Source organism: Xiphophorus hellerii, chromosome 19, assembly GCF_003331165.1.
Source record: "Xiphophorus hellerii strain 12219 chromosome 19, Xiphophorus_hellerii-4.1, whole genome shotgun sequence".
NCBI classification, from domain to species: domain Eukaryota; kingdom Metazoa; phylum Chordata; class Actinopteri; order Cyprinodontiformes; family Poeciliidae; genus Xiphophorus; species Xiphophorus hellerii.
In genome coordinates, this window is record NC_045690.1 from 13,368,165 (window position 1) to 13,394,020 (window position 25,856).

A 25,856-nucleotide genomic window follows, 5' to 3' on the forward strand; every position below is an offset into this window, starting at 1 on the left:
GGAAGTATTCCTGTTTGACTTTGTGTTTGCCTCTGTGTACTATTTCTCAAAATCTCAAAGAACCAAATAGTCGCACAGCCATTCAGAGTACTTTGTTAACTTCCTTCTAGATTATGTCATTAATTTACAAGCAGAATGTAAACAATACTTACCCACAGTACCATAAAAATGCATTGATATTCTTTTGACTTTTTCACAATTGTCATATTTTATCCAAAAACGTCCATTCAGTTTAGTGGCACTTCTTAATAGTTGAAGAAATGCATCCCCACAGAATACTGCTGTCACTATCATCCATCACATAGGGGTGAGTACAGGATTATATACAGTTCTAGGAATTTTAATTTTGTGTAACCAGAGTACCTTTGCCATGTTTGAGACTGTTTACTATTAAACAGTCTCAAAAGACTTCAGTAGAGGACTTCTGAAGGCAAATCTTCAGGTTAGCAGATCGATCTGTCTATCCATCCGTCTGTCCATCCATCCGTCGCTTATTCTTGTAAAGTCGTGGAGGGCCTATCAAGGATTGCCTTTCTCCAGCAATCATCAAGTGATTGCTGAGGTACACCATGGCGAGTCACTGGTGCGCCACAGGGCAACATAGACACAGTATATTGATATATAATTTCTTTAAATTAATATGAATTAATTAAATATTCAAATATTTAATTACATTTAGATGACATTTGGTGTATTTTACTGTGTCAATTTGGAAATATTCAACATTCAGTGCTTTAGCGCTTAACTATGTCTAACTGAAACTCTCGACCACACCTTTCACCTTCATAAGAATATTAGGAATGAGTAAATACAACATGCTTATTATTTAGCACAAAGTAGGTCTTGGAAACAGAAAGACAAGTGTTAAATCGGTTCTTGAATTTTATTCTACATACTTACCCAACCGCTACTTGTTATTACTTTCACAGAACTGAGACTGTCAGATTTGCATAGGTGGCAGAAGGTGGGTGCAAATCCCTAGAGGGGCCCAGGGCCGATTAATGATTAAAAGGAGATTATGTGGAGGGTCAGGTGTTGGCTGCCGGTCTCATTCAGATGCTCTCGTAGCTGCCTTGTGATACCTGTGTCAGTATGACCACTCGGCTCCCTCAACAAAGAATGAGGACATCATGGAGAAAATAGGCAAACATGAGGATGACATCAAGTGTTACTGACAAAAGCAGAGAACATGAAGGTGAGCATAGTTGTAGATCTTTTTAAATATTTTTAAAATATTTCCTAAATAAGAGTTTTTGCATAATATTTAAGTAAGCATAATGGGAATGATTTGTTTTTACACATTTAATAGAATTAAGAGATACTGATCTTATGTTTATGTCTTATGTTTATCATAGTTATGGTTGTTATGTTGATAATCCATGCTTATAAAAACCTTGTCAATTGTCATTCTGCTTATTGATCACTATTTTCCTTTCTGAGACAGTATACTCATTTGATAATCTATATGTTTTATACTATAGCCTTCTTCAGTATGACCATAATGCAGCGTCTACACTATATCAATTACGACGACTGGAGTAAGCTGCTTATGAAAGGACCGACAGAGAACCTACAACCAAACCCCCTCCCCTCAATCCGCTGCCCCCTCTGGAGGATAAACTGTTCCTTTTCCAAGATCTACTTACATCCCACAAATAATCCCACCTTCATCTTTAAGGAATAACTACAAAATATACAAACGATGGCAGTTTTAAAGGTAAAGTTTACTAAGACCAGGAGGGATAAATTGGCCCAGATCCTGTGGATCCTCAACTGGATCTCAGTGATTACAGGGGTCATCCTGTTCAGCCTGGGGCTCTTCCTCAAGGTGGAGCTCAAAAAGCGTGAAGAGCTGATGGCAGAGAAGGATATCCAGTATGTTCCCAACATGTTGATAGCTGTGGGCCTCATTGCTTGTATAATCAATTTCCTGGGTGGGAAGATCTGCTATGACTGTGTGGACTCCACCAAGTTCTTGCGCTGGAAGCTGATCATGCTGCCCTACATTGTGTGCACCTTCTTTTTCACCCTGTGCGTGCTTGTGGGGGCTCTGATGTGTTACAGCATGCACTGGGAGCTGGAGGAGGCTCTGAACCTGGGCCTGATGCAGGCTATGAGGTTCTATAAAGACACAGACATGCCAGGACGCTGCTTCCTGAAACACACTGTGGACACACTGCAGATACAGTTCCAGTGCTGTGGGAACAGCGGCTACAAAGACTGGTTTCAAATTCAGTGGATAAGCAACCGTTACCTGGACATGTCCAAAAAGGAAGTCATAGAGTAAGTAAAGTATGTCGTTGCAACATTTTAAAAACTTGACAAAAAAGACAGCAATACAGAGCTGTTCTTCAGAATGAATGACAGATTAATGTTGACATTTTACAGTTGAACCATACCATTCTTTTTTCAATAGTTGAAGATTGATAGAAGAAACAACTTTATTTTTAACAGTTGCATTTAATTCTAGTGTTCTCTAAACTACATATGAATTCAGACTAAATATTTTCTAGATGAATATTTAAACCCTTCTTCTGGAAGAATTGAGAGCTCATGGTTTGTTTCCTGACAAAAATCTGGCTCTTAGGCATAGTATCTGATCAGTAAGGCAAAAGTTGAGACTATTTCTTACATTGATACTCTATCCTCACTGCCTGTTTTATTCTTTTTCCAAAACCAGCTGTTTATTAAACATGTGTGTTTGAGCTCTTCGACCTGTTGTAGCACCCCAACTGTCTTAATCACAGTTTATTCATAATTAAACAAGGAGGCTATTTTGTTCACACAAGTTCAGGTTAGTTTGCATGGCTTTTTTTTGGCTGCATAAACAATCAGAGAAAAATGCACCAAATTGACCAATAAAAACTGAACTTTATCCCTTTCCTGCTCTCAAGTCGACTGAGAAGTAATGTAGAGGGGAAGTACCTGATGGATGGAGTCCCATTCAGCTGCTGCAATATCAACTCACCTCGGCCCTGCATCCAGCAGCAGATTACCAACAACTCGGCCCATTTCAACTATGAGCATCAGACCGAGGACCAAAACTTGTGGATGAAAGGCTGCCGACAGGCACTGCTGGAGTACTACACCCACATTATGCAGTCCATTGGCCTTACAGTCCTCATTACCTGGCTCTTTGAGGCAAGAAAACACTATATAGCTGCTTTACCTTGAAAATATATCTGTCCTCTTGAACTTGTCACATATCAAAACCAAACATTAAGCATTTTATTGGGATTTTATGAAACAGACAAATGAAAGTAGTGCATAGTTGTTTGTAGAACCAGATTTTGCTGCCATTACTGAACATAGAAGTCTTTTTGAATTTGTCTGCACATCTAAATACTGAAATGTTGCCCATTCTTCTTTGCAAAATTTCTTTAGCTCATTTAGTCTGCATGAAGAGCATCTGAACTTAAATTTTCAAAATTTGCCACTTATACTCAGTAATAGATTTGGGTCCTAAATATATCAGGGTCACAAGAACACTTTTGAATGTGCTTTGAAAGTGTTCCCATATGCCCTAGTCTCATGACTTTTGTAGCCTCTAACTGCCTCTTTTTAAATTAATGCCTGATTACAAATCTCATTACCTCTGTTCCTGTAGAAAACAGATACAGATTGATACAGATACAAAAAAATAAACTCTTTGGGACTGTAATGTGACAAAATGTAAAAAAAAAAAAAAAAAAAAAAATTCAACATGGAGTAAATTTACTTTCCCTGTACCCACAGTTGTTTTAGAGAAATCTTTACATTTAGACAATCTTAGCTTCTCCTTTGGTCTTCTAAAAATAATTAAAGCATACCATATCCAAACTTTATCTTTATTTCATTTTTGTCACTAATTGTATTCCTGTTTTGTTTTAGCTGTCAGTGCTGACGGGTGTTCGTTACCTCCAAACCTCCCTAGAAAACTTGCTGAGGCAGGGAGACCCTGACTCTGAATCCGACGGTTGGCTGCTGGAAAACAGCCTCATGGAAACGGCTCGCACCAACCTGAGCATCATAAAGAGCCTCGGCAAGAGCAACCAAATAAACACAGCCAACAATGGTGACCCCAACATTGATGTCCCATCCACCTCGAAGGCACATTATGGGCCAGACAATGTTCCCCCAAAGGAGAAGATGGAAACAAGCTAAACATATCAGACTTATAGACCGTACTGAAAAATATCTCCAATCCTCTGAGCTGTTGTTCTGCTCTCAGCAGAGGTCTTAAGATAACATATTGTCTACTTTTCTTTAAGATCTGTTAATGGTGTTATATATTATATTATTTATATTAGAATATGATCCATTTTACTAGTCAACTGCAATTCATGGACTAATTTACTTGTTGCCATGTTGGATTATTTTGGTGACAAAAAATGGAATGAAAAGGTTTGCCATAACCAAAGACTGACACAATGTCAACTTAACAGAATAACTTGTCAGTGAAAGGGGCCTTGCCATTAATAATGTTTAATCATGCATGTTTTATAAAAATCCAAACTTTTGGATGCAGTGGTGAAGTAAAGTATTAAATCTGTAAACATGTCTAATAGTTTTGCTACAGGGAATTTTTTGTTGTTTACTACATGCTTAGTGTTAAACCAATGTTTGGGTAGAAGATTTGTTCTATGCGTTCTATTGATGACTTCCCACTTTAGTCATCTATAGTCATCTTGTCACTTTTTGTTGACCAAATGCAAGGCGCCAATCTACAGGAGGTTTTGGTTGTCACTTCAGATTTAGATTCTTGAGCCACATTTATCTTTATTCTATTTGTGCTGGTCACCATACATAAAATGTATAAAAATCCTCATGTAACAGAAAAGCAAAGTTATATACACTGCAAATGAGTATAAAATCTATGAATTGATTTAAATGGGACAAAACAGCAAATAAAAACAAGTGAAATTTACATAGAAATTTCACTTGTAAAATTTCTATTTTACAAGTGAAAATAGAAAGTGTATTTGAATACAGTGTATCCAAATACAGTGTATTTGGTTATCCACCAAGAGAAACAGCTGCAATAGTCAAATACTGTTAAATGGATTACATAAATGTTTATTTTAAGGTTTTAATGTAGGTACATTTAAATAGCTATATAGTTAGATTAGGTATATAGGCCTTAAATTACTGGGTCAGAGGCTGCTGGGAGATTGTCATTGGAACCTGTGTACTGATTGTAATCCTTTGCCTTGTTTGACATCGAATCATCCCAGTGATGGCTCTCCTGAACCTGCAGGAAAAAAATCTTTTACAGTGCCAGAACACACCCTCAAATATAATCTTGTTCAGTCAAGAAAAGACTCACTTTTTGTTGGCAATAACATAGATGCAGGGGTTGTAAAACGTTGAGGACTTTGCGAAGAGAGGAGCAATAATGGCCATCGGGGCAGGAATGGTCTTTGGGTCACCAAATGATGCCCAGAGGCAAACCAAGGAGTAGGGAGACCAGGCAACCAGAAACATGATGATCATTATAATAGACATCTATAGGCAGGAACACAGATAACAAAAGTCTTAACTTTAACACTGATTTGGTTTCCATGTGAATAAATGCATGTTTTTACCAATTGAAACATACTATGACTTGTTATAGGAAAATAATTGTGATTAAAATCACTCTTAATAAACATTTTTCACACAAAAAAACATGTCTAAGTGCTACATATAAAAAAAAAACTATGTGTAGCATAGTTTGCTAGGAAGAGGGAGTGTCAGGATCCTTTTTAGTTGCTGTAGTTACTAAACTGCAATGAATTTGTTGAATTCAAAACCTCATAAATTAAATTCGTAGGAGTTGCTTTTTTAGTTCACAAGTTTATGACAGTGACTCAAATGATGGTCTGCATCATTTTATTAGTTATTATTTAGTCTTCTACTTATAGAGGTAAAAGTTCCAGCAACAAAACACAGGCATTTGTTTTACCAGACACCTCCACTTTGGGAACCCCTTGACACTTGACCCTCCAGTATGTTCTAGGTCTGCCAGGGGCATCCAGATCAGTTTTCCAAACCACCTTGACTCTGAGAGCCCATTCAGCCTATGCAGTGAATATTTTATTTGGTTGTGTCTGGGGTCTTTTCCTTTTGCTCTTTTACACAGGGCTGGAATGTAGCTAAATTAGTAAATCTAGAGCTTAATCTTTCTGCCCAGCTTCTTATACAACATGACACACCAGAACAAAACCAAACTACTAATATGGATGAATCACAAATCCATTATTCTGCTCCATCCTACCATTAAAAAAAAAAAAATATATATATATATATATATATATATATATATATATATATATATATATATATATATATATATATATATACAGTATATACCAAGATACTTTATTTCATTACCAGCAGAAAACTTTCCATCTTTTCTTTGTTGATAACTATGAGTTCAGACTCAGACAAGCTGACTTTCTTTTGGCTTACTTCTCCCCAATCCATCTTGAAATTCACTGATTTGACAAGAACAAAGCAGCACAGACTCTGAACTTCAGTTTCCTTTAGTTGATTTTGGATAAACTGAACAGAAAGGTAAAAAGACCACCACACATTTGTGGAAACATGTCTGAAATTCTAAAATAATGTCTGCTCACAAGTGATTCATCACCTTCAATATTCACACAAAATAGTGTCCATGTTGTGTATTTAAAACAGGCTGTTAGGAAAAGCAAAGCTGATTTACCTTGGTAACGTCCATCTGGTCAGACCAGTCGATGTTGATGCTTTCCAGGCAGTTACTTGTTTTGTACCTCTTCACGGTGACAGACACATTGTAGTAGCAGTAAAACATGACAGACAGAGGAACCACAAAGTTTACTGCAATCACCGCCATCGTGAAGGAGATGAAGGAGCTGTGAAGGAAAAGTAGAGGTGTGTTATAAAGAACGTCTAGCAAGTGAAGTAAAACTATGTTACACAAAAAACAAGATATGCACTTCTGAAAACTCACGCATCGTTTTGTCTCCAGTTGATTGTGCATGTTGCTCCAGTGGGGTCAGGGGCATAACTTGCCCAGCCTACTATAGGCATGGAGGACCAGAACACAGCATTCAGCCAGGCAGCCAGAATAAGGATGTTGTAAGACCTAGCAGTCATTTTCTGACCTTTAGAGACAAAATCAAATAACTTCAACAAAAGCGAGAGGGAAGAATATAAAATCTGGATTGTTTATTAATTTCAAATGTTCCTTTCTATTTTGAAACTTTTTGAAAGTGGGATTTTTGTTTTGATTAATTATTTTGACTGATTTTGTCTACAATGCCAATTCTGTCGACAACTTCCAGTTTGGCTTTTGACATGATGTAAAAACATAAATTAGTGTTGATCTCTCTGATTTTAAAGAGAGAACAACTTTGAAAAGATTTAATCGATATGAATACTTTTGCAAGGCTGCAGATACGCTGCAGAGTAACACTGGTTGGAGTTGCCACTGCCATCACTTAACATGTTCTATGGCATCAAATACATTCAACAGGAACCAGAATGTCCAAAAGCTTTGTTATGGACATTTTGCCTAAAGTACTAAGAAAACAGTACAGTAAAAGCTGTCCCTAACTGTAACATGGAATTGTAAGGACATTCTTGGCTTTATTGGTTTTAGTTGTATAACAGTAAAATTTATTTTGCCCTTCAAATCATATAATTTGACATCTTACTATCTTTTTTGTTAGGTTTGGATGCTGACAAAGGGAGTTTCTTCCTTCTACATGGCTCAACTAAAGGTAAAAGTAACAGTTGGAGAGGAAAAAGTGGGCTCGTACTGATGTCTGGTCTGCAGATGGTGAGGTAGCGGTCAATAGCAACCACAGTCAGTAGGCCGATGCTGGCCATGCCGAAGAAGATGTTGAGGGCTGCATATATCTAAAATCAGAAGCAAAATAAAAAGTTCAAACTCGGATTTTCTACTTTGATACTTATTAGGACATTTTTACTGAATCTGTTTAGCATCACTTAACAGTTCATAAGCTTGTTTACTAAAAATATACACAAACTAGTTTTTAGCTCTTCATATGGGAAAGCATGCTTGCATCTTATGGCATGTGTGTTCCTGAAAGGAATAAAAAATAAGTTTGACCAAATCTGCACAAAAACAAACATAATCTGCAGAAAGAAAGTCCAAACACGTGACCTGAGCTGACCAGCTGAGGTGACAGTCTGCTCACTGTTCAGAGTCTTGGTAGCTTAGAATAAACCCAGTTAACCATTCTAATTTTACATGACGAGACAGAAAAAAAACAAAAAAAATAATTTTTGTCCAAAAGAAAAATCTGAAATAAAAAACCAACAAAAATCCAGAGAAACCCTTGATCAAAACCACATCAAAAGATTACAGTAAAGTAAAGTAGAAGAAACTGTGTGTAATGTGTGGGTGAATTTCTGTATTTGTTTCCTCACCTGGCATCCGGTGTAGCCGAACTTCCAGCTTCCATGAATATCTGAGGCAGCAGACATAGGATAACCAATACCAGCCACTCCAATGTCAGTGAAGGCCAGGTTGATGATGATGAAGTTAGTGGCTGTGCGGAGCTCCCTGAACTTTACAAACATCAGCAGAACTACGATGTTACTGGCCAAACTGATGACACCTAAGAGTGGAGGAGGCAAAAGCTTTCTATGAAGGTAGTTTTCAGCATACTGAATTTTTAGGTGACATTTTTGAGCTCCGAATTACAAAGCTTGACAAGTGTTGCCTAAAGTGATCCTTTCGTAATGTGGTTTTGTCTGTTGTAATTGAATTATGGTTCTTTATGCATGGCCATGTAGGCTTCCTTCAGATTTGTGTTTCATAATGTCTAACGTTTCAAACATTCAAATGCAAAGTAATACTCCTTAAGTTGGCCTTTATAATCTGTATGTTTGTTAAATCATGTAACGAGACAATGGTGGTTTTCTAAACAAGTTCAGATATGATAATTGACAGATAAAAAATATAAATGAAATTCAAATAAATGCAAGCATCACACTACTGTTTTGAGATTCTTCTTAAAACTTTCTTCTTACATTGAAGGAATAAAATCTTAATATTCAAAAGTTTTCCCATACCCCAGTTTCTTTCTCCATTCTATCTAGAGTTAATAAAAGCACATTTGCTACTTTTCCAGAGGTTTTGTGACTATGTAGGAACCATAGCTTTCTGAAGGGCTGGAGATCAGTTATCCTGCTTGGCTTGAGTCCTAAAATTCCTCCACATAGCTTAATAATATTCTACACTGTATAAAGAGAATGTTCCAGTCGTTTTTTGAGGAACCTTATTTTTAATCAGTTTAATTATTTTTGTCATAAATTTGTTAAAGGGGAGAATCAATTTTTTCTCAAAGGATTGATCTGGCATGGATATAACATTTAGACCATAGGAGAATAATAAACTTTAGTTTCATGTTATGTGGAAACCATAGATATTCAACTTAACTTTTTCTTTGTTTTTCCAATGACGTGACCGTTTTCCATATTGTTGAATAAACTCATTCCTTCACACAACATATTGTTTTCTCTGTTTCTGCTAGCTGTTCAGTTTATCTAGCATTATATCTATGAAATTTTACAGATGATGTCCATTTCCTACCTGCAGTTATCAGATATCCAGCCACGATGTTGTGCTCCATTTGGCTGAAAGCACTTTTTCCTCCGTATGGTGCAACATCACCAGAACTGTTCACCTCTGAGTCCATCCCCATCTTTTGACTTGTTTTAAAAAAATCAAAACCAGAACTAATAGTACAATCTAAAGAGCAGAACAGTAAAAACTCTTGAGATCCTGTTTGAACAGAATAAAGAATCAGAGAGCTGATGTTGGGAAACTAAAGCCTGTTTCTCGGTGGATTATTACATTCCAGCTCTGTTCTCTGCTGGGAGCCAGTATTTTGTACAAAAGTAAGGATTACTGCTCATGTGGCCTGAAATCTGGGTTCTGACACTGACATTTCAACAAAAAATAACATTTTAATTGCGTCACACCCCAAACATTACAGATACTATTGCAACACCTGACATTCTTATACCTCAGTCAGAGATTACATGCGTTGTCATCCCACACGTGTTTTTTCATCACAAAGCAAATGTATATGACCAAGAAGACATAACATGAGTGCAGATTAAAAATTCCTATGCTGGATGAGGTAAAGAGGCATTTTAGATCTAGGAGATATGGCTCACCCACCAGGATGCTACATGGTGTTAGACATCACAAGCAGTCTTTTCAGCATCATAGACAATTCTCATTTGTTATTCACAATCTAATTACTACAGGAAGTGTTTCCGTACGCTAAAGTTTACAAAGGACATTGAAAATGCTACTTGATGTGTTTTCAAGAAATCTGGATTTCATTTGAACGAATAATTTAAAAACTCAAATAATTAGACCTGTTAAATCTGAAGTAGATCGTCCTGCACTGGACATGGATTCTTTAAAACCCATTTTAAGAAGTCTCACATTAACATAAACTGCTGGTGTGTTAATGTGAGACATAAAACATTTTGCATAAGACAAAAAATTTATTATTTAATTTAATTTTATTTTATACTATTATATTCTAAATAAGTTACTCAAGTAAATGTAATTGAGTAAATGTAGCAATATACCACCTACTTTTTCTGATTAGAGATTATTCGGTACAAATCAGAAAGTACTAATTCCCTCCCCAAATTACATTATTTAATCAAAAAGGTAGGGATGAATCCCACTTTGGTTCTTTCCCAACATGACTGGTCCATCAAGCAATGAATGACTGTTTAAAATGGAGAAACTTGATATACTTGATTTTCTGGTACTGAAATCTTACATAAATTCTAAAGGAGGCCTTTGGAGTGAATAAAAAATAATTGCTCTATTGTATATTTATTTTAATTGTTGAAAAAGTAAATTGTGACTCGTTCTGTCTTAGATGCTCTTTTTATGGTAGCTCAGTCCTGAAAAAACACAAGACGTCATCCAAGACAGCAGGTGGCGCCGTAAGCATTACTCTTCTTGTAATATATTAGGTAAGACCGAATGAGCATTTCCTCACATTGACTCGCCACCTTCTCTCTGTTACGGAAGATACTTGACATCGTGTCAATAATAATAAAAAAAATGCCGGGGATCTTGAGGACCTTTGCCAGCCGCGTCGCACCCGTCCTGCGGGGACACACTGTCTCCCAGACGGCGAATTTGTACACCAAACCGCCAAAAGAGAAAATCGGCTTCGTTGTGAGTGTCTGAGCTAACGGCTAACTGCTAGCCGCTAACGACTGTCCTTTTGGAGGTCATAGTCTGTGCTCTCTTTAGCTATAGATTATAATTTTTTTTCAAAAACCAACTTGATTTTGGTGACTGATGGTGGATTCACACACTCTTGTTTAGTCAAAAATCTTTTTCGATTTATTTTTCCGAGTTTGGCATGAAGGGATTTGGAGATCTGATCCCTATCAGATTAAGAAACTGTTCAGAATAGTTTTTTTTGCCTCTTCTAATCAATTATATAGTCACTTTAAAGGTCAACTAGTTTAAACAAGACTACGTTTAATGACCTAATACTACACTGAATCTTAATGAGATTCAGTTTTAAAATAACTTCATTTTAAGTCGTTTAAAATGTTTAACTGGTTCTGAACGTCAAGTAATCTCCCTGAAGAAATCCAAGTATTAAAAACCAAAGAACCAACACATATTACTATTATTAAGGTACCACTATTTTACTGTTCTTCTCTGATTAGCAGGTTTCTCTTTAACAACTTGTTTATTTTAAATAAATCCCTCCATCTTTAGTATGAACAGCAGGACATGTATGACACAATGTGCAGATACTTCTGAGACTTGTTCAGAGCGCTCTGTCGGGGGAAATGATCTGGAATAGGGAGAGCAGTTTAACATTTATTACAACTGCTGAGGAGCAACATAAAACAAGTTTACATGTAAAGGTTTCTGATGAGAGCTTTGTTTGCAGCTCCAAGGTGGCGCTGTTTTCTAACTATAGAATCACTAGGAAAAACAACTAACCTGTTTTAATCTTTATTTCAGGATTGGATTTGTTAACTTTATGGATTTTATTTATTTAGTTTTCTTCAGTTTGGCTAGAAAGATCAACATGTAGGTAATTCCTTATCCAGAGTAGGTATGGACAAGATGTGCTAAAAAATAATCTCTATCTTCAGAAATTTGCTGTGATATTGAATAAAAGCTCAGTTTGCTATAAATATCCAACAGAGCCTCGATGACAGAACAGGATAGTTTGCCTCACCAACTATGGGTTTGACGCTGAATTACCTATTGCATCTAAACTATCCATATGTTTAGTGTTCAAAGATAGAAGTTGGATAGCTTTACGTGTTTGCTAAATTTAAATGCAGACTGAAAGCAGTGCTGAGAGACAGTTCTATCACTACCACTGAAATTACTTTTATGTTCTGTCAACTCCTCACATCTCAGTTGTCTCAGGTTTGTGTTTCTTTACGACATATTCTCCTTCCTGAGATTAATTCCTTGTTTTCTTTTTGTTCAAACCGGGAAACATCCCTACATGATTGTCAGGCTTAAGAAAAGTCAGTGCCATATATTTTTGCCTCAGTTGCACTGAATTCAATTCAAAACACTCCTTACTGTTTCATCTATAAGATGAATTATAGTTCCAAAGATTTTTTCAGTGTCTGTCTGAAGATAAATGACAAACCCTTCTTTGCTCCTTTAGCTTGAGGATTGTATTTACTCTTTTATCAGTCACTTGTTTGTAGACCAAGAGGTGATATCTGCTCTCCTGCCTGTTAGCTCAGTTTGATTGTATTGTTCTGCACTCATCTGCTGACTCATCGATCCATCTCTCTGTCTTTTGTCCAGGAATCATCAATTGCGTGGGTTGTGTTGTCTGCAACGGTCCTTGGACCCTCTGGATGGATCCTTTCTCACCTGGAGGACTACAAGAAGAGGGACTAAATGTCAGATGTGGCTCATCCAGCCTTCGTCTTATCCTGGGATAATCATCTTAGTCTAATGCTGCAGAGATGTTTTATTTACCACTCTACCTCTGTTTCTTGTCCCTGTTACAACTTCACTTAAAATAATGGCTCTGACACGTCAATTATGCTACAATTTTGTTGTCAATTTTCCCTCATAAGGAGTGTTACAGAATTAAATTTTAACCTTAAATGATGCTGTTTGTCTATCATTTTTGTCAAGGTTTTACAGATTTCTGTCACAAATCTCAGGAACCTCAGATGACCCTGAAGAAAATCCAGTACTCTTAAGACCTGCTGGTGTTTAGAACAGGTTCAGTTAGTTTTTGAACATCTTTGGCTGATCACATGACTAGCGTAAAGCATTCGTACACCAAAGTAGAGTCAAAAACCTTATATAAACTAGCATGGCCAGTTGATATAAGCTTGGCTAGCTTACATCAAGGTTTTTGACTCTACTTTGGTGTAGTCAACACCAAAGTAGAGGTTTTGGTGTAGACTAGTATCAACTAGTCCTTGATATAAGGATTAGTTGACACTCCAGTAAGTGAGAGCAGCAACAATATCAGTACCAGTCCAGTTTATTGATGTTTATACTTATTTCATAATGTTTCATTTGGAACATTTTGGTCTTCCATATATTCGGATCTCAATTCGATTTTGAATACAGTTACATTTCTGTGTGAGAGAATAGGAGGAATGACCAATTAATATGTCTGCTTAATACAAATTATGTGTGAGAGAAATGCGTAAGTCAGGTAAAGAAGTGAAGTAATGTTTTTTTGTTTTTTTTATTAAAATTGACTCATGTTGATTTCATCTTTATCTTTACTCTGTGGGATGAGAGCTAAGGTCTTTGTCAGATAAACTGAGCCTGAATAAACAGTGCTCAGGAATTTAGATATATTGATCACTAGCTGTTGCATTAAAGGTAAGTTACAAAAGTTAGATAAAGTCATGTTATTGGACTAAGAATCAGTGTTTTAAGATGAAAAAATCCGTATTGAGATTTTTTTCTAAAAATGAAAAATATGTGATTCATTCTGACTGTTTCATTAAATGACTAGTGATTCTTACATTTAATCTTAAACAATTGGCAGCGTATAAGGAAGAACAATAAATGATTAAGCAGGTAATAAAAAATTTGTATATATTGTTTTCCAGTGACAATTTTAAAGAGATTATTAACCAACCATCTCCCTCAATGTAGTCATATAGAAGCAGAAAAAATGGGTAACATTTGTATAGAGTCCATACAGAAATGCAGCATTGGAATCTTTCCTTGACCAGATGTAAAAACCCAACATTCACACATCCACCTTAAAATAAACTTGCGATGTTGTGGAGCTTGTTTTTTAAACACAGTAAAAGTCTATACTTCATTCTTTTTTTTTTTCTAATGTGCGTTTTTTTTTTTTTTTTTTACTTTAGATTTTTGACACTAGCGGACTTCCATAGGTTCCGCTTTAAACTCACTTAACCCGCTGTTGGTCATGTGAGTTAGGAGGCTGCAGTCTGCTGTGTACAGTTTGATTAGAACCAGCGGGATTTTAGCAGGTAACGCTGCTCTGTTTTATTATTCTGGTGTTGAAAACAACTAGTAGCTGCAGAATAATGACGGGATAATTAACAACAGAGAATAAGTTAACGTTGAACAACTGCAGGAGTTTCCGTACATACTAGCGTTAGCTCCAATATCAGTTCTTGTTTATGGTTGTGATTTAAGTGTATTCCCTTTGTTCACTGAGGGCTTTTATCAGCAGCATGAGGCTGGTGATTCTGGACGACTATGAACTGGCCAGTGAGTGGGCAGCTAAATACATCCGAAACAGGATCGTCGAGTTCAAACCTTCTGCAGACAGATACTTTACTTTGGGTTTACCCACAGGTAAACAGACTCCCTTTTACTGTATTTCTCTCCGTAGCGGTATATGTGATTTCACTGGCTCTAACGCGCCATGATTCTGGCTTTGTTTCAGGCAGCACTCCGTACGGCTGTTACCAGAAGTTAATAGAGTTCCACAGAAGTGGAGACCTTTCCTTTAAGTATGTGAAAACCTTCAATATGGATGAGTACGTAGGTGAGTGCAATTTACTGCGCCTGCCGGAACACAACCAGCACAGCTGGAAGAACAGGAAAATGTGCTGTTTTTTCTGTACATGGCTATTCTAGTTCACTAAAATAACGGAATGCACAGCCTGTACCTGTATGAAATGGTCGTGTTTGATTCAACCTAAACTCTCCAGAAAACATGGACTGCACATAAACACACCATCTCCTTTTGTGATATATGCCTATGGCAGCATCATGCTGTGGGGATGCTTGTTCATCAGTTGGAACATAGGCAGTGTCCTAGAAGAAAATTGGTTTAAGCAAAAACACTTGGGACTTGGGTGGAGATCTGCGTTCCAACAGAGCAATGTCTCTAAACATACAGCGTGAGCTATAAAAGAACTGTTTAAATTAAAGCATGTTTATGTGTTAGAATGACACTATCAGGGCTCAGAGGATATGACCTGAAAATTGATGTTCACGGTAATACTGCACGATTTTGGGGAAAAAAGGAAGGTGATGTATGATGATGATGTTGGCGGCAGCTCCGACACACATAAATACTGTAGAATCTAAATAGAGAATGGTGTATTGGGATTCTGGGAGGAAACACGAAATGCTATAACTGTATCTCAATAACATGGTTTTTACTGACCATGTTGCATCTGGATAGATCTGCTTTTTCAGCAAAAAAATAAACTACTTTGTTGTAGCTTCCTAATAGATGAACCAGAACATTTTAAGGCAATTTCTTCTTCAATAAGCAATAAGGAATACATATAATAATATCAAAGAGCACCTGAAATCTACTTATATGCTTATCTAATTTTTTTTGCAGTTCAAGAAGTTTTTTGCATCATTGATATTTAGTATTTTGCAACAATGATACATTTGCGAGACATTGTTCCACCCTTGCTCAGGCTCTTTCCATACCGCCTTACTACTTTGAGGGTATTTTGCAGAGAAGAATCGGCAGAAATCTCAGTCTCAATTTGTGAATGGAAACTTCTAAACAAATTGTATTATCTATATCATTAAACTTTTAGTAAAAAGTGGTTGGCAAAAATGTAAATTGAAGTTATTTCAGCCATTCTGATTTTTCATTTTTTTCCCCCCTCATGTCTGTTTTGTTGCTTGGATTAAATCTGTTGTCTGAATAAAACCTTTCTGTAGGGTTTTGATTTTTTCTTTCTCCACCTCCCCTCAGGCTGACGTTTCTCTGCTGACAGAGACAAGAATTCTGCCGTCTCTGCTGCTGAATCGATTAGATCAAATTTCAGTCACAAAAGTTAGTGGGGGAAAAAAACAAAATGCAGGCGGTTTGAAGCAAAATTACCTGATGCTTGCAAAATTTTCTTAACTCCCTGTTAATTTCTAAAATTTATTTGCAAAAATGCCAGATTTTTATGTGACCGTAACAAGTTAATTCCTGGAAGAAATCAAGCGTGTATTCCTCGAGTGTTCACCAGCTGGAGACTGTTGGTCGTCTTCTCTTATTGACACAAACGTTTTCGTCCTGCAGGTCTGCCTCGTACTCATCCGGAGAGCTACCACTCCTACATGTGGAACAACTTCTTTAAGCACATCGACATCGATCCGGCCAACGCTCACATCCTGGATGGGAATGCAGAGGACCTAGAGGCTGAGTGCAATGCTTATGAACAGAAGATCGCTGCGGCTGGAGGGATCGAGCTGTTTGTTGGAGGTGAAAATTAAAGATTTTTTATTCATGGTTGTGCAGCTAATTTTCATTTTGATACAGATTTTAACTGATTACAATTTCTCTACTAAAAGCTGTAAGTTAAAATAAAATTGATCATGAAAATATTTTTTACAGTCTCTTGTTAGGTAAATTAGGAGCATAGGAGAATACTCACATTATGTAAGACAGCAGTTGTTGAAAAACAAGATTTTTCAGCTTCAAAACAAAGCTGATAAGACTTCAGTTAACATTCAAAACTGTTCTTAAAACATTATATTAGCTGCCAGTGCAACTAAACAGTAGTCTTCTTCTATAAACCTTAAAGATCTAGATACTTGGATACTTAGCAGGGATTTCAACAAGATTTCCAAGTCCAGGATATTTAACTGACTGGCCATAGTTGAAACACCTGAAAATGGTTGACTTTGATTTTTCACTCAGTAACAATGTCCACACCAAAGAGTGGTGCTTAGATGATGTTTAGTGACTTGATATGTCTTAGTCTCTTGCATTTCCTGAAAGTTTTTCATGAAACAATCTTGGGATTGTTTCATGTTAACATGCGGTGTCTTGAATCTCTCATCCCCTCCTCACAGGAATTGGCCCTGATGGCCACATTGCCTTCAACGAACCCGGCTCCAGTCTTGTTTCCAGGACCAGAGTTAAAACTCTGGCGAAGGACACCATCGTGGCGAACGCTCGTTTCTTTGGCAACGACCTCTCCAAGGTTCCTACCATGGCTCTGACAGTGGGTGTGGGAACCGTAATGGACGCCAAGGAGGTCAGCCCACCCTGTCCCCCCAGACATGGAAGGCCTCCCTCCACCTCATTGGGTTTTAATCTCCTGTTCTCCTTCAGGTAATGATTCTGATCACAGGAGCTCACAAAGCGTTCGCTCTGTACAAGGCCATCGAAGAGGGGGTGAACCACATGTGGACGGTGTCGGCCTTCCAACAGCACCCGCACACTATCTTTGTGTGCGACGAGGACGCCACGCTGGAACTCCGTGTCAAAACTGTGAAATACTTCAAAGGTACTGGCACATCCTGTTTATGTAAATGGGGTGGACGATGTCTCTATATTGGATTTTTTCTGGGTTCTTGGAGAGCTTTGTATGCAATAAGAAACATTCCAGACTTCATTTTGAGTTTAGAGAAGCTAAAATTAGATTATCTGATCTCTCCTTGTAATTCTCATCAGAAGTGTTTTTGCAGTTTTAGATTAGCTAAAGGCTTTAGATTTAAATTATTCAGTTTTATGATTTCAAATAATTCCAACACTCCAGCCTTAATGTAACAAATGAAATGGGGTAGTTTTTCTATATCACTCTAGAATAGAATATTTAATATTTTAACAATATTGCAGAAGTGAAAGATTTTGTGGATACATTTTTAATGAGATTTAAACAGCATGTGCTGGTCAATAAGTTTACGGTTTTTCTGTAAAGTTATCCTGTAAAGAAACATGTCAACCATGTTTCCAGATTCAGTAAAATTTTCTTTTTTTATCTCTGCTACAGAACTATGCATCTAATATTTGTGTTTTTGTTTTTTTTACTGTAGGTTTAATGCATGTTCACAATCGACTGGTGGATCCAGTTCTCAGCATAAAGGACCAGTGAAATAAAGAGAAGTTGTCGCTGGATGATTCATACTGGTAGAGTTCCACAACCAAGGAGCTTTTATTGTTACTGCCAAATAGCTACAGGATGTTACTGAGAGCCAGCAGGTCAAGTATGTTTGAAATCCAATTATGAAACTAGTTTTGTTCTGTAATTGAGGAACTAGAGAATTTTAAAATCAAAACACTCCCTCTTTTGTGAGTTATCAACTTCTATAAAGACTTTTCTTTTTATCGTTCCAGCATTCCTTTCATGTTTTTCTCCTTAAGTTACCTTCCCACTTGGTCTTTTTGCACACACTAGTACTGTAGTCACTTCTTATTTTACAATAGGAAAAAAGCAAGTTTGTTAATTAGGATTTTACTCATTTTTGTCTTTCAGAAATGCAAAATAAAAGATGTCTTTATTAAATCAAGAGAAATGTATTCCTTGTAATAAAATGCTTTGGCATCTCTCTCTATATGGTGAGGGGCATTTTGAGTTTTTCCACAGGGGGCAGTAATCCAATAGCTTTGAGAACACTTAATTTGTTTCATTAACTCAACCACTAAGCAAAACTCATAGAGTTTAGTTACACAGTGATGTTTTTAAGCCTTTTAAAAAAAAAATTAATTTAGATTTTCTGCTTACAGCTAATAAAAACATAATGTTTAAGATAAAAATTTATCATACATATTTAATATATGTGGGCTTAATTAAAAGTTTAATACTTGCTAAAAGCTTATTTTCAGAAGGTTTGTTAATAAGCTTGCCAGGAGCCTGCAATTCCTTTTACTGAGATGAAACTGCATGTTTTGTGTGATTTTGTGTGGCAGATTTTGTTTTATGCAGTTATACATCACAAACTCTCAGTAACAGGTTTCAGAGGAACAAAAGGAAACATTAAAGCAGAGTTGGATTTATGCCTACTTTATTTCCATAAGTTTTTATACTTTAGTTTAATATAATTGTATAAAATCCTTTTTAAAATGACTTGGCAGAAACAAAAAACTGCAAAGGAGGGAGAGATGATTTGTTTTAATGAACATTATGGTATTTCAAATACAAAAACAAATATTGAACATTAGCAAAGTTATTTTCATTTAGTTGAATATTAGTTGAGTATATTAATAATATTTAATATTATTAAAGTATTACATTTAGTTGAGTACTTAAATTTCTTCTCACAAAACAAATCTGATATCAAGACTGAACTGCCTGAAAACTGGCAAGGCATAGAGTTAAAGATCAGATGGTTAAGCAGAATGTGATGCAACTGTTCTAACAGTCTGTGTGAGTGACAAGCAAGTTTACAGATTGATGATCTATCTGCTACAATGGTGCTGTTCATTTCAGCAGCTTGTATCCAGAATACTGTTTGCTCTTTAGTGTCTAATTCAAGATTTATATTGTATGACCATAGAGTTTTGATAAAAGTGTATGTCAAATCGCCAAGTGGGTTTTAAATCTGGAAATGTCTTTAGATATCAATGTGGCCAGTGAACACGGTGCAACAATGAGCCATCCTCAAACACCATTATACACACCTCAGTGACTCAAACACTTTGTAATCAGAAATATTGTATTCTGTGTTGTAGACTGCATATAATTTATGCAAATTAAAGACACCACAATGAGCATCTGTACTCATTAGTGTTGCACTGATAAATCATTATGTTCACTAAGCTGAGCCCATAGAAAGAGTCTGTTTTCACTGACTGTGTTAATTATCAGCTGCAGCTTCATCAGGACAGAGACGTCACATCAATAGCTGGTTTTTAAAAAAAGCTCTCAGATCCAACACCTGTTGAATTCAACACAAAGCAAAGCACAGCTGAACCCGTTGCAGCGGGAAATGACTTATGTAGTCATCTTAAATGCAAAAATGCCAGAAAAAACAGGTTATTTGTAATGATCTTTGATGTTTTTTTTGCTGTTGGTTTTTTTTGAGGAAAGTCCAGCAGAGATTTTATATTAATGTATGCTGCCTTCAAGATCACATCTATTTACCAGGGCTGTCCATTAATTTTTCACCTACAAAATGAAAATCCGCATTCTGCACTTAATGCAAAGGTGTGGCTCAGAAATCTGAGGGCTTGACTTTTAAACTGACCTCAGTCAGAAAAGTTGGATTTAGAAATCAAAATGGAAGCCTTTTAAGGGACTGCTGAGCATCTTAGAATGTTATATCTTATGCATAGAAGACATTTCTTACGATGATTTCATTTAGTATAAATTAAATTAATTAGCAGCTTTGATGTATAGAGCGTAGCCTATAAAAAACACCAGCAGACAAAGAGAGTGGATATGACTTAAGTAAACATCTATCTTGAAAAGTTTGTTCCTAATTACTGAACAGAAAGAACACAGTAGCTTCAAGAGTTCGATTAGAAAAATACTAAACATGTATTGTGGTCAGAATTTGGGCCAGATGGAAATCTTTGTCTTGACTCTAGAGTGACATTGATGCAGGAACCATCACTGACTGTAAGACGTGTTTGCAAGATAAATTGAACAATATCTGAAAGATAATGGCTTGGTTTTCTTAATGTCAGAACATTTTCTGTCTAATGCAGGTACAGATGGAATATTGACAGATTAAATGGATTTGAAATATTTAATATCTTAGGTCCGTGTTGTTGGCAATAAATTGCAAATTAAAATTCTTGAACTTTTCCACTTACTCTGAAATTTCCTTTATTTGTCGAAACTAAAATGAGACCGGCTCCAAACACTAGATGGCAGCAGAGTATCATACCGTCATGGTGAGCTTTCGGCTCATTTGAACCTGGCAGCTTATGTTATAATGGAGAAGCGTGATCTGTGGTTTAGTGTTGGTTGTTGGAGATCAGATAAAACTCCATTCACATTACAAAGACCTCGCACTGTCACATTGAGTTTATCTTCAGGATGATCTCAGCTGTTTTGTGTTCTGGAAACACGTTTTCCAGACACCTGGTTCATCAGCTCAGAGTTTCTCTCAGAACCAGTCTGATCATAAACAGGCACCTTTTACATTTTGTAATATCTGAATCCTCTGCAGCTGATTAGATATGACATGGATGAACATCGAATAATGACTGAATGTGGTGAGAGCTGATTAAATGTGATAGCAATGTTCCTGCACTTTTGTTCATTTTCTCACATGGACCGTTAGAGTCTGATGACTGAAATAGATCAATAAACCCGTAGGGATGTAAATAAACTCAAAGAATCAGCAGGAGTTGATGTTAGCTGTCTCTCATTACTTTCTGGACCAGTTTTCAGTCCATTACTTCTCACTGATGACCTTCTTCTTTTCCTAACAGAACTTGATGTGATAATAATCAGCCCTTGTAACAGTGATTTATCAGCAGGTGCTGTTCTTGATGGTCCACTCTGTTGATCTGTAGCCCATCTGTGTTGCTTAGCCTCAGTCTGAGACAGTAAGTGTTCACTGTATGTTTCATTTAAAGTTAGCCCATGTCATATCTGTTTTCTATTGGAAACTAAAAACTGGTACACATGATTATCAAGATGAAGTAAACTTTGAATACTTCTTGCCAGAAATTCATCTGACATCAATTGAAAGAAACCCCTGAAGAAAGAAATTATGATTCAACATGCAACTCCAATGATGCTTAAAAAGTTTAAAATAACTTAGATGGTGGATTCCAACGATTTGTGCTCCGAACCTCAGATATTGTCATGAGCATATGAAAGAAAGAAACCATTTATTCAGAAAATGTCAGGGATTAGATTGTAGAAAAAGTTTAAAGAATGGTTAAGTTTTAAAACAATATTCCAAGTTTTGGACATCTCTTAGAGCTCGATTTAGATTTTCATTTCAAACAGAAAAGTTATAATCTATGAATAATTTTCATCTTACCTCAAAGCTGTGTACTACCTTGACTTACCCAATCACATAAAATTTTTCACAAAATCTGAGAAATTTCAAAGTTCCAATCTCCAACGCCCTGTAGATGTGGCACACATTTCTGTTTTTTTTTTCTAAAACATCACTATTATCAAGCCTTCATAATCAGATCCAACATGCATATTACATCCTAATAAGTTTATTATGCCTGGAAATCATTTACATAATGAGCAAACTGATGATCATCCAGGTTGATGAAGATTGGTTCATCTGAATGTGGCATTTCTGCTCCTTTTTATTCAAATGAGACTCTTTAAAATGGAAATTGGAAATTGCAAAGCAGTCTGTAAATATATTTAAGACTAAATGAAAGCGAACAAATATGCATCCATCTTATTTTTAATCATATAGCTGATATATGAACAGCTTTTCATCAAGCTCCTGAGAGGCATGGAAACTTTGACGAGTCTAAGTGTGAATAATGGGAAGCTTCAGGAAGCCTCCTGAGGGGGAAAGTTTAGTTTGATTAAACTCTAAGCAGTCAAAGATGACGACTTCTGACAGCTGGAGACTCGATTCAGTTCCAGGCAGCAGCTAAAGTGGCTCCTTGTGGGTTTCACGAGCTTTCTCAGAGGTCTGTCCTGCAGAACTAAATCTGCAGCAGATGTTCGGCTGATGCCCAGCTGATATTTACTGGTGCATCAGGGGGAAACTGCCTCATCAGTTTATTTACACCGGAAATAATTTGTGTTCTCGTACTTCAGGCACATACATTGTACAATCCTGAGTACACTGGATGAGGTGGGGGAAATGAAACACATTAAATAGAAGACAAGGTCTAGTTTTGAAATATTTGTAGCTGTTTTTGATATTTTCCTGTTAGGCTTCTAATATTCTCAACTATTTCCTGTGATGCCTTCCAGCTCTGTACATCTGTCTCTCATCCACAATCAGTGCACCTGTCTTCAATCAGTAATCCATGTGCTAAGTTCTTAAGTTCCCCGGTTTCCAGCACTTCCTGCTGCTTGTCATTATAATTTTGGCTTTGGATTTTATTACTTTCACGGTTGGACTAAATGGCACATAAAATGTACAAAACTCTTTTAATTTAAAGGGCATTTGCCAACATACTTACTAGCATGAAAATCTGTAAAAATGAAAGAAATGCATTAAAAAAGTACAACTGAGATTCATGAGCCTTTCAAAGATAAGTACATTTAAAATGAACATTTCTGAAATATAAATAGCCTTTTGAGGCGTTCCCACTAAAACAGGATGCATTTTCCTGTATTGACTGACCCAGCTTGAGGCTCATGACTCACCATGGTTTCAGACAGAAAACAGATTTTCTTAATTTGATAAAATCTTTTTTAAAGTGGATATGTTGAATGAATATGAAATACATTTGTAAAGATACAGATATATGTTTTACTCTTACATACATCATTCGACATAGCACAACTCTTTAGCTCTGCCCTCAATTTAAAATGCTGTATTGATCAAAGCCCTCTTTTTTTTATTAAGAGTAGAGTTGTTTTGTTGCGCCATCTGTCTTCAAATTAGTCATGATCTTTCTGTTATTTTAAAACTAATTTTTGATTTGTAAAGCGTCTCTTTCATGACGCAGATCCACGCTGCGTTTTCACTTCTGAGAAATAATTTTAAAAAAAGCTCTTGAATTTCTAAGATTATTTCTGTAAAACCAATTTTATCCAAACAGATATTTTTCCACCTGACTGTGAATCATCAGTACATCATGTCTGCTGCACATGTTGACGCAGGAAGCCGGTTCTGACCCGACTGCAGCTCACTGAGTATGCTATTCATGGTCAGTGTGGCTGTCTGGTCTGCTTCCATGGAAACTGAAATTTCTGTGATCAGGAGAATGAAAGTATTTCTACACATCTGACACAACACATCAGTTTTACTGCAGGAGTCTATATTTTTTTTTTACCAGTTTCTCCTCTCTCACTGATTGGCAGATGTTTGAATGTCAACAACAAGCTGTTTTCAAAGTCTGTTTCATCACAGGAACACAACGAGGCTGCTGTGTCTCTACATTTGTACCTTTGTACAAATAAAGATTTGCTTTGCATCATGAATCGATTGATGTCCACCCGTTGAACTATCTAAGATAGTCAGCCCAGCATATTCTTATTTCCAACTTTTCATAGAGACCATTTGAAAACAAATCGCATGGGACTTCTTTGCAGACACGCCGCATGTCTACAGCGTTGTTGTGAACAAATAACTAAAAATAAAAAAGGAAAACAGAACAGAGGCAGGTGATCATCACCAAACTCATCCATAAGCTTTGCTTTTTTTGTAGTCCTACATGTCACATTAAAGGTCCTGCCGAACTCTTTCAAACACAGACGCTACGACCACAGACTTTGAATAGGCCAATGGTAACTACGTAGTGCAGTTGCTGAGGCTTTCACTTCTGCACACTGAAATCTTCGTCCAATCTTTTTTGCAAAACAGTTCAAACTAATTAAGATTATGTCTGTTGTAAATGATTATTTTAGTAATAGAATAATCTATTAATTAGTCTGACTATTAATCGAGTAATAAACAATTTTAGCAATACTGGTAAATTCTCTCAGATATTGGCACAAAGTTTCATAATGGCGCATCCTTAACAATTACACTTCTGTAGCTTGAAAAATTTACCAGTCACAATAACAGCTCACTTTTTAAGTCAACCTGAACAAAAAATACACAAAACTCTAAAATTATATTCAGTGTAATAATAAAAATAGTTGGAAATTCAATTTTCAGTTTTGTCCTAATACCCACTTGAGCTTAGCATCAGCTACAATGCACATACATACATGCCTGAGCTGAGTCAACCGTTGGTAAGGACATTGGAAGAGATACACATAGTGTTAGAGAGACAAGCTGACACATCATTACACTCTGAAATGGGTGAAGCAGGAAGGAGCACCTGAGGTCTCCCTGAGATAACACCAACAAGGGTCTGTGTACCCCAGACATCTGGACTGAACAGTAACCACCACAGGAAGAACTGACAGGAGATGGTAAAATGGGACAAGAATCCACAGTAAAAACTCTAAATACTTTTACAAGATGTAAAAACTCTTTAACTTGAACTGTTTATCGGTTGATTTTGACTAAATATTTATCTGAATATTGATAAAATAATATTTTATTGATTAATGATGCAAATACTTTTTACTAAATTCATAAATGAGAAATTGTATTAAAATATACAGTACAGACCAAAAGTTTGGACTCACAGTTGTGTCCAAACTTTTGGTCTGTACTGTACATGTTTCATTATATTAAAGTCTAAATGGTGTAAATATATTGCACTTTTTCCGCTAATTTTTATTAAAAAGTAAATCAAGAAAGGCACTTAAAGGCTTAAAATATACAACTGTCACGATACAAACATTTTCACCTTTTCACTAATTTCAGGTTTTATGTTAGTGGCTGAATCTGCATTTGTGGCCATTAATGCAGCGCCTACATACTGAGAAATGAAACATCTGCTCTCCTTTTAATTAATTTCTGAAATCATACCAGTGGATTTAATCTTACTGAAGACATCTGTTTAACCATGTGGATGATTGAGAATCTGAGAAACTTTTAGTTTGTTGGACAGACCGCAGGAAGAGTCAGGGAAGCCAAACTTCTCAGTCCACTGATAGAAAAAATAAGATAGAAGACCCAGAAGGATAGAGTATGGAAAATC

At 36.4% G+C, this 25,856-nt stretch overlaps 4 protein-coding genes across 6 annotated transcripts; 3 read left to right on the top strand and 1 right to left on the bottom strand.

The window, feature by feature from the left end:
- The first annotated feature begins 694 nt into the window (after window positions 1-694).
- LOC116708576 (photoreceptor outer segment membrane glycoprotein 2-like) lies at window positions 695-4,927 on the top strand. The gene is made up of 4 exons (XM_032546452.1): window positions 695-1,195; window positions 1,482-2,283; window positions 2,895-3,141; window positions 3,871-4,927. The coding sequence occupies exons 2-4, from the start codon at window positions 1,703-1,705 to the stop codon at window positions 4,141-4,143; spliced, it is 1,101 nt and encodes a 366-aa protein (XP_032402343.1). The 5' UTR covers window positions 695-1,195; window positions 1,482-1,702; the 3' UTR covers window positions 4,144-4,927.
- Window positions 4,928-5,029: 102 nt separating this feature from the next.
- Window positions 5,030-10,496, bottom strand: rrh (retinal pigment epithelium-derived rhodopsin homolog). The gene is made up of 7 exons (XM_032546451.1): window positions 9,566-10,496; window positions 8,398-8,588; window positions 7,764-7,863; window positions 6,953-7,106; window positions 6,686-6,854; window positions 5,306-5,484; window positions 5,030-5,230 (listed from the first exon to the last, which is right to left on the bottom strand). The coding sequence occupies exons 1-7, from the start codon at window positions 9,675-9,677 to the stop codon at window positions 5,125-5,127; spliced, it is 1,011 nt and encodes a 336-aa protein (XP_032402342.1). The 5' UTR covers window positions 9,678-10,496; the 3' UTR covers window positions 5,030-5,124.
- Window positions 10,497-10,968: 472 nt separating this feature from the next.
- cox8a (cytochrome c oxidase subunit 8A) lies at window positions 10,969-13,124 on the top strand. Its single transcript, XM_032547791.1, has 2 exons — window positions 10,969-11,188; window positions 12,812-13,124. The coding sequence occupies exons 1-2, from the start codon at window positions 11,072-11,074 to the stop codon at window positions 12,905-12,907; spliced, it is 213 nt and encodes a 70-aa protein (XP_032403682.1). The 5' UTR covers window positions 10,969-11,071; the 3' UTR covers window positions 12,908-13,124.
- A 1,231-nt stretch (window positions 13,125-14,355) lies between these two features.
- Window positions 14,356-18,763, top strand: LOC116709328 (glucosamine-6-phosphate isomerase 2). Of its 3 annotated transcripts, none has more exons than XM_032547788.1 (7): window positions 14,356-14,484; window positions 14,676-14,815; window positions 14,907-15,008; window positions 16,503-16,685; window positions 17,279-17,463; window positions 17,541-17,715; window positions 18,245-18,763. In XM_032547788.1, the coding sequence occupies exons 2-7, from the start codon at window positions 14,692-14,694 to the stop codon at window positions 18,301-18,303; spliced, it is 828 nt and encodes a 275-aa protein (XP_032403679.1). In that variant the 5' UTR covers window positions 14,356-14,484; window positions 14,676-14,691; the 3' UTR covers window positions 18,304-18,763. The 3 variants fall into 3 exon arrangements, with proteins under 3 accessions (XP_032403679.1, XP_032403680.1, XP_032403681.1); XM_032547789.1 differs by having other exon boundaries at window positions 14,691-14,815; XM_032547790.1 differs by having other exon boundaries at window positions 14,372-14,484; window positions 14,688-14,815.
- Window positions 18,764-25,856: the final 7,093 nt, after the last annotated feature.

Coding starts and splice junctions, on each gene's coding strand:
- LOC116708576 (XM_032546452.1), top strand. CDS start 1,703: ATGGCAGTTTTAAAGGTAAAGTTTACTAAGACCAGGAGGGATAAATTG. Junction 2,284..2,894: donor TCCAAAAAGGAAGTCATAGA/GTAAGTAAAGTA, acceptor CCTGCTCTCAAG/TCGACTGAGAAGTAATGTAG. Junction 3,142..3,870: donor TCATTACCTGGCTCTTTGAG/GCAAGAAAACAC, acceptor GTTTTGTTTTAG/CTGTCAGTGCTGACGGGTGT.
- cox8a (XM_032547791.1), top strand. CDS start 11,072: ATGCCGGGGATCTTGAGGACCTTTGCCAGCCGCGTCGCACCCGTCCTG. Junction 11,189..12,811: donor AAGAGAAAATCGGCTTCGTT/GTGAGTGTCTGA, acceptor TCTTTTGTCCAG/GAATCATCAATTGCGTGGGT.
- LOC116709328 (XM_032547788.1), top strand. CDS start 14,692: ATGAGGCTGGTGATTCTGGACGACTATGAACTGGCCAGTGAGTGGGCA. Junction 15,009..16,502: donor CAATATGGATGAGTACGTAG/GTGAGTGCAATT, acceptor TTCGTCCTGCAG/GTCTGCCTCGTACTCATCCG. Junction 17,464..17,540: donor CCGTAATGGACGCCAAGGAG/GTCAGCCCACCC, acceptor GTTCTCCTTCAG/GTAATGATTCTGATCACAGG.
- rrh (XM_032546451.1), bottom strand. CDS start 9,677: ATGGGGATGGACTCAGAGGTGAACAGTTCTGGTGATGTTGCACCATAC. Junction 8,589..9,565: donor TGGATATCTGATAACTGCAG/GTAGGAAATGGA, acceptor CTCCACTCTTAG/GTGTCATCAGTTTGGCCAGT. Junction 7,864..8,397: donor TCGGCTACACCGGATGCCAG/GTGAGGAAACAA, acceptor TTCTGATTTTAG/ATATATGCAGCCCTCAACAT.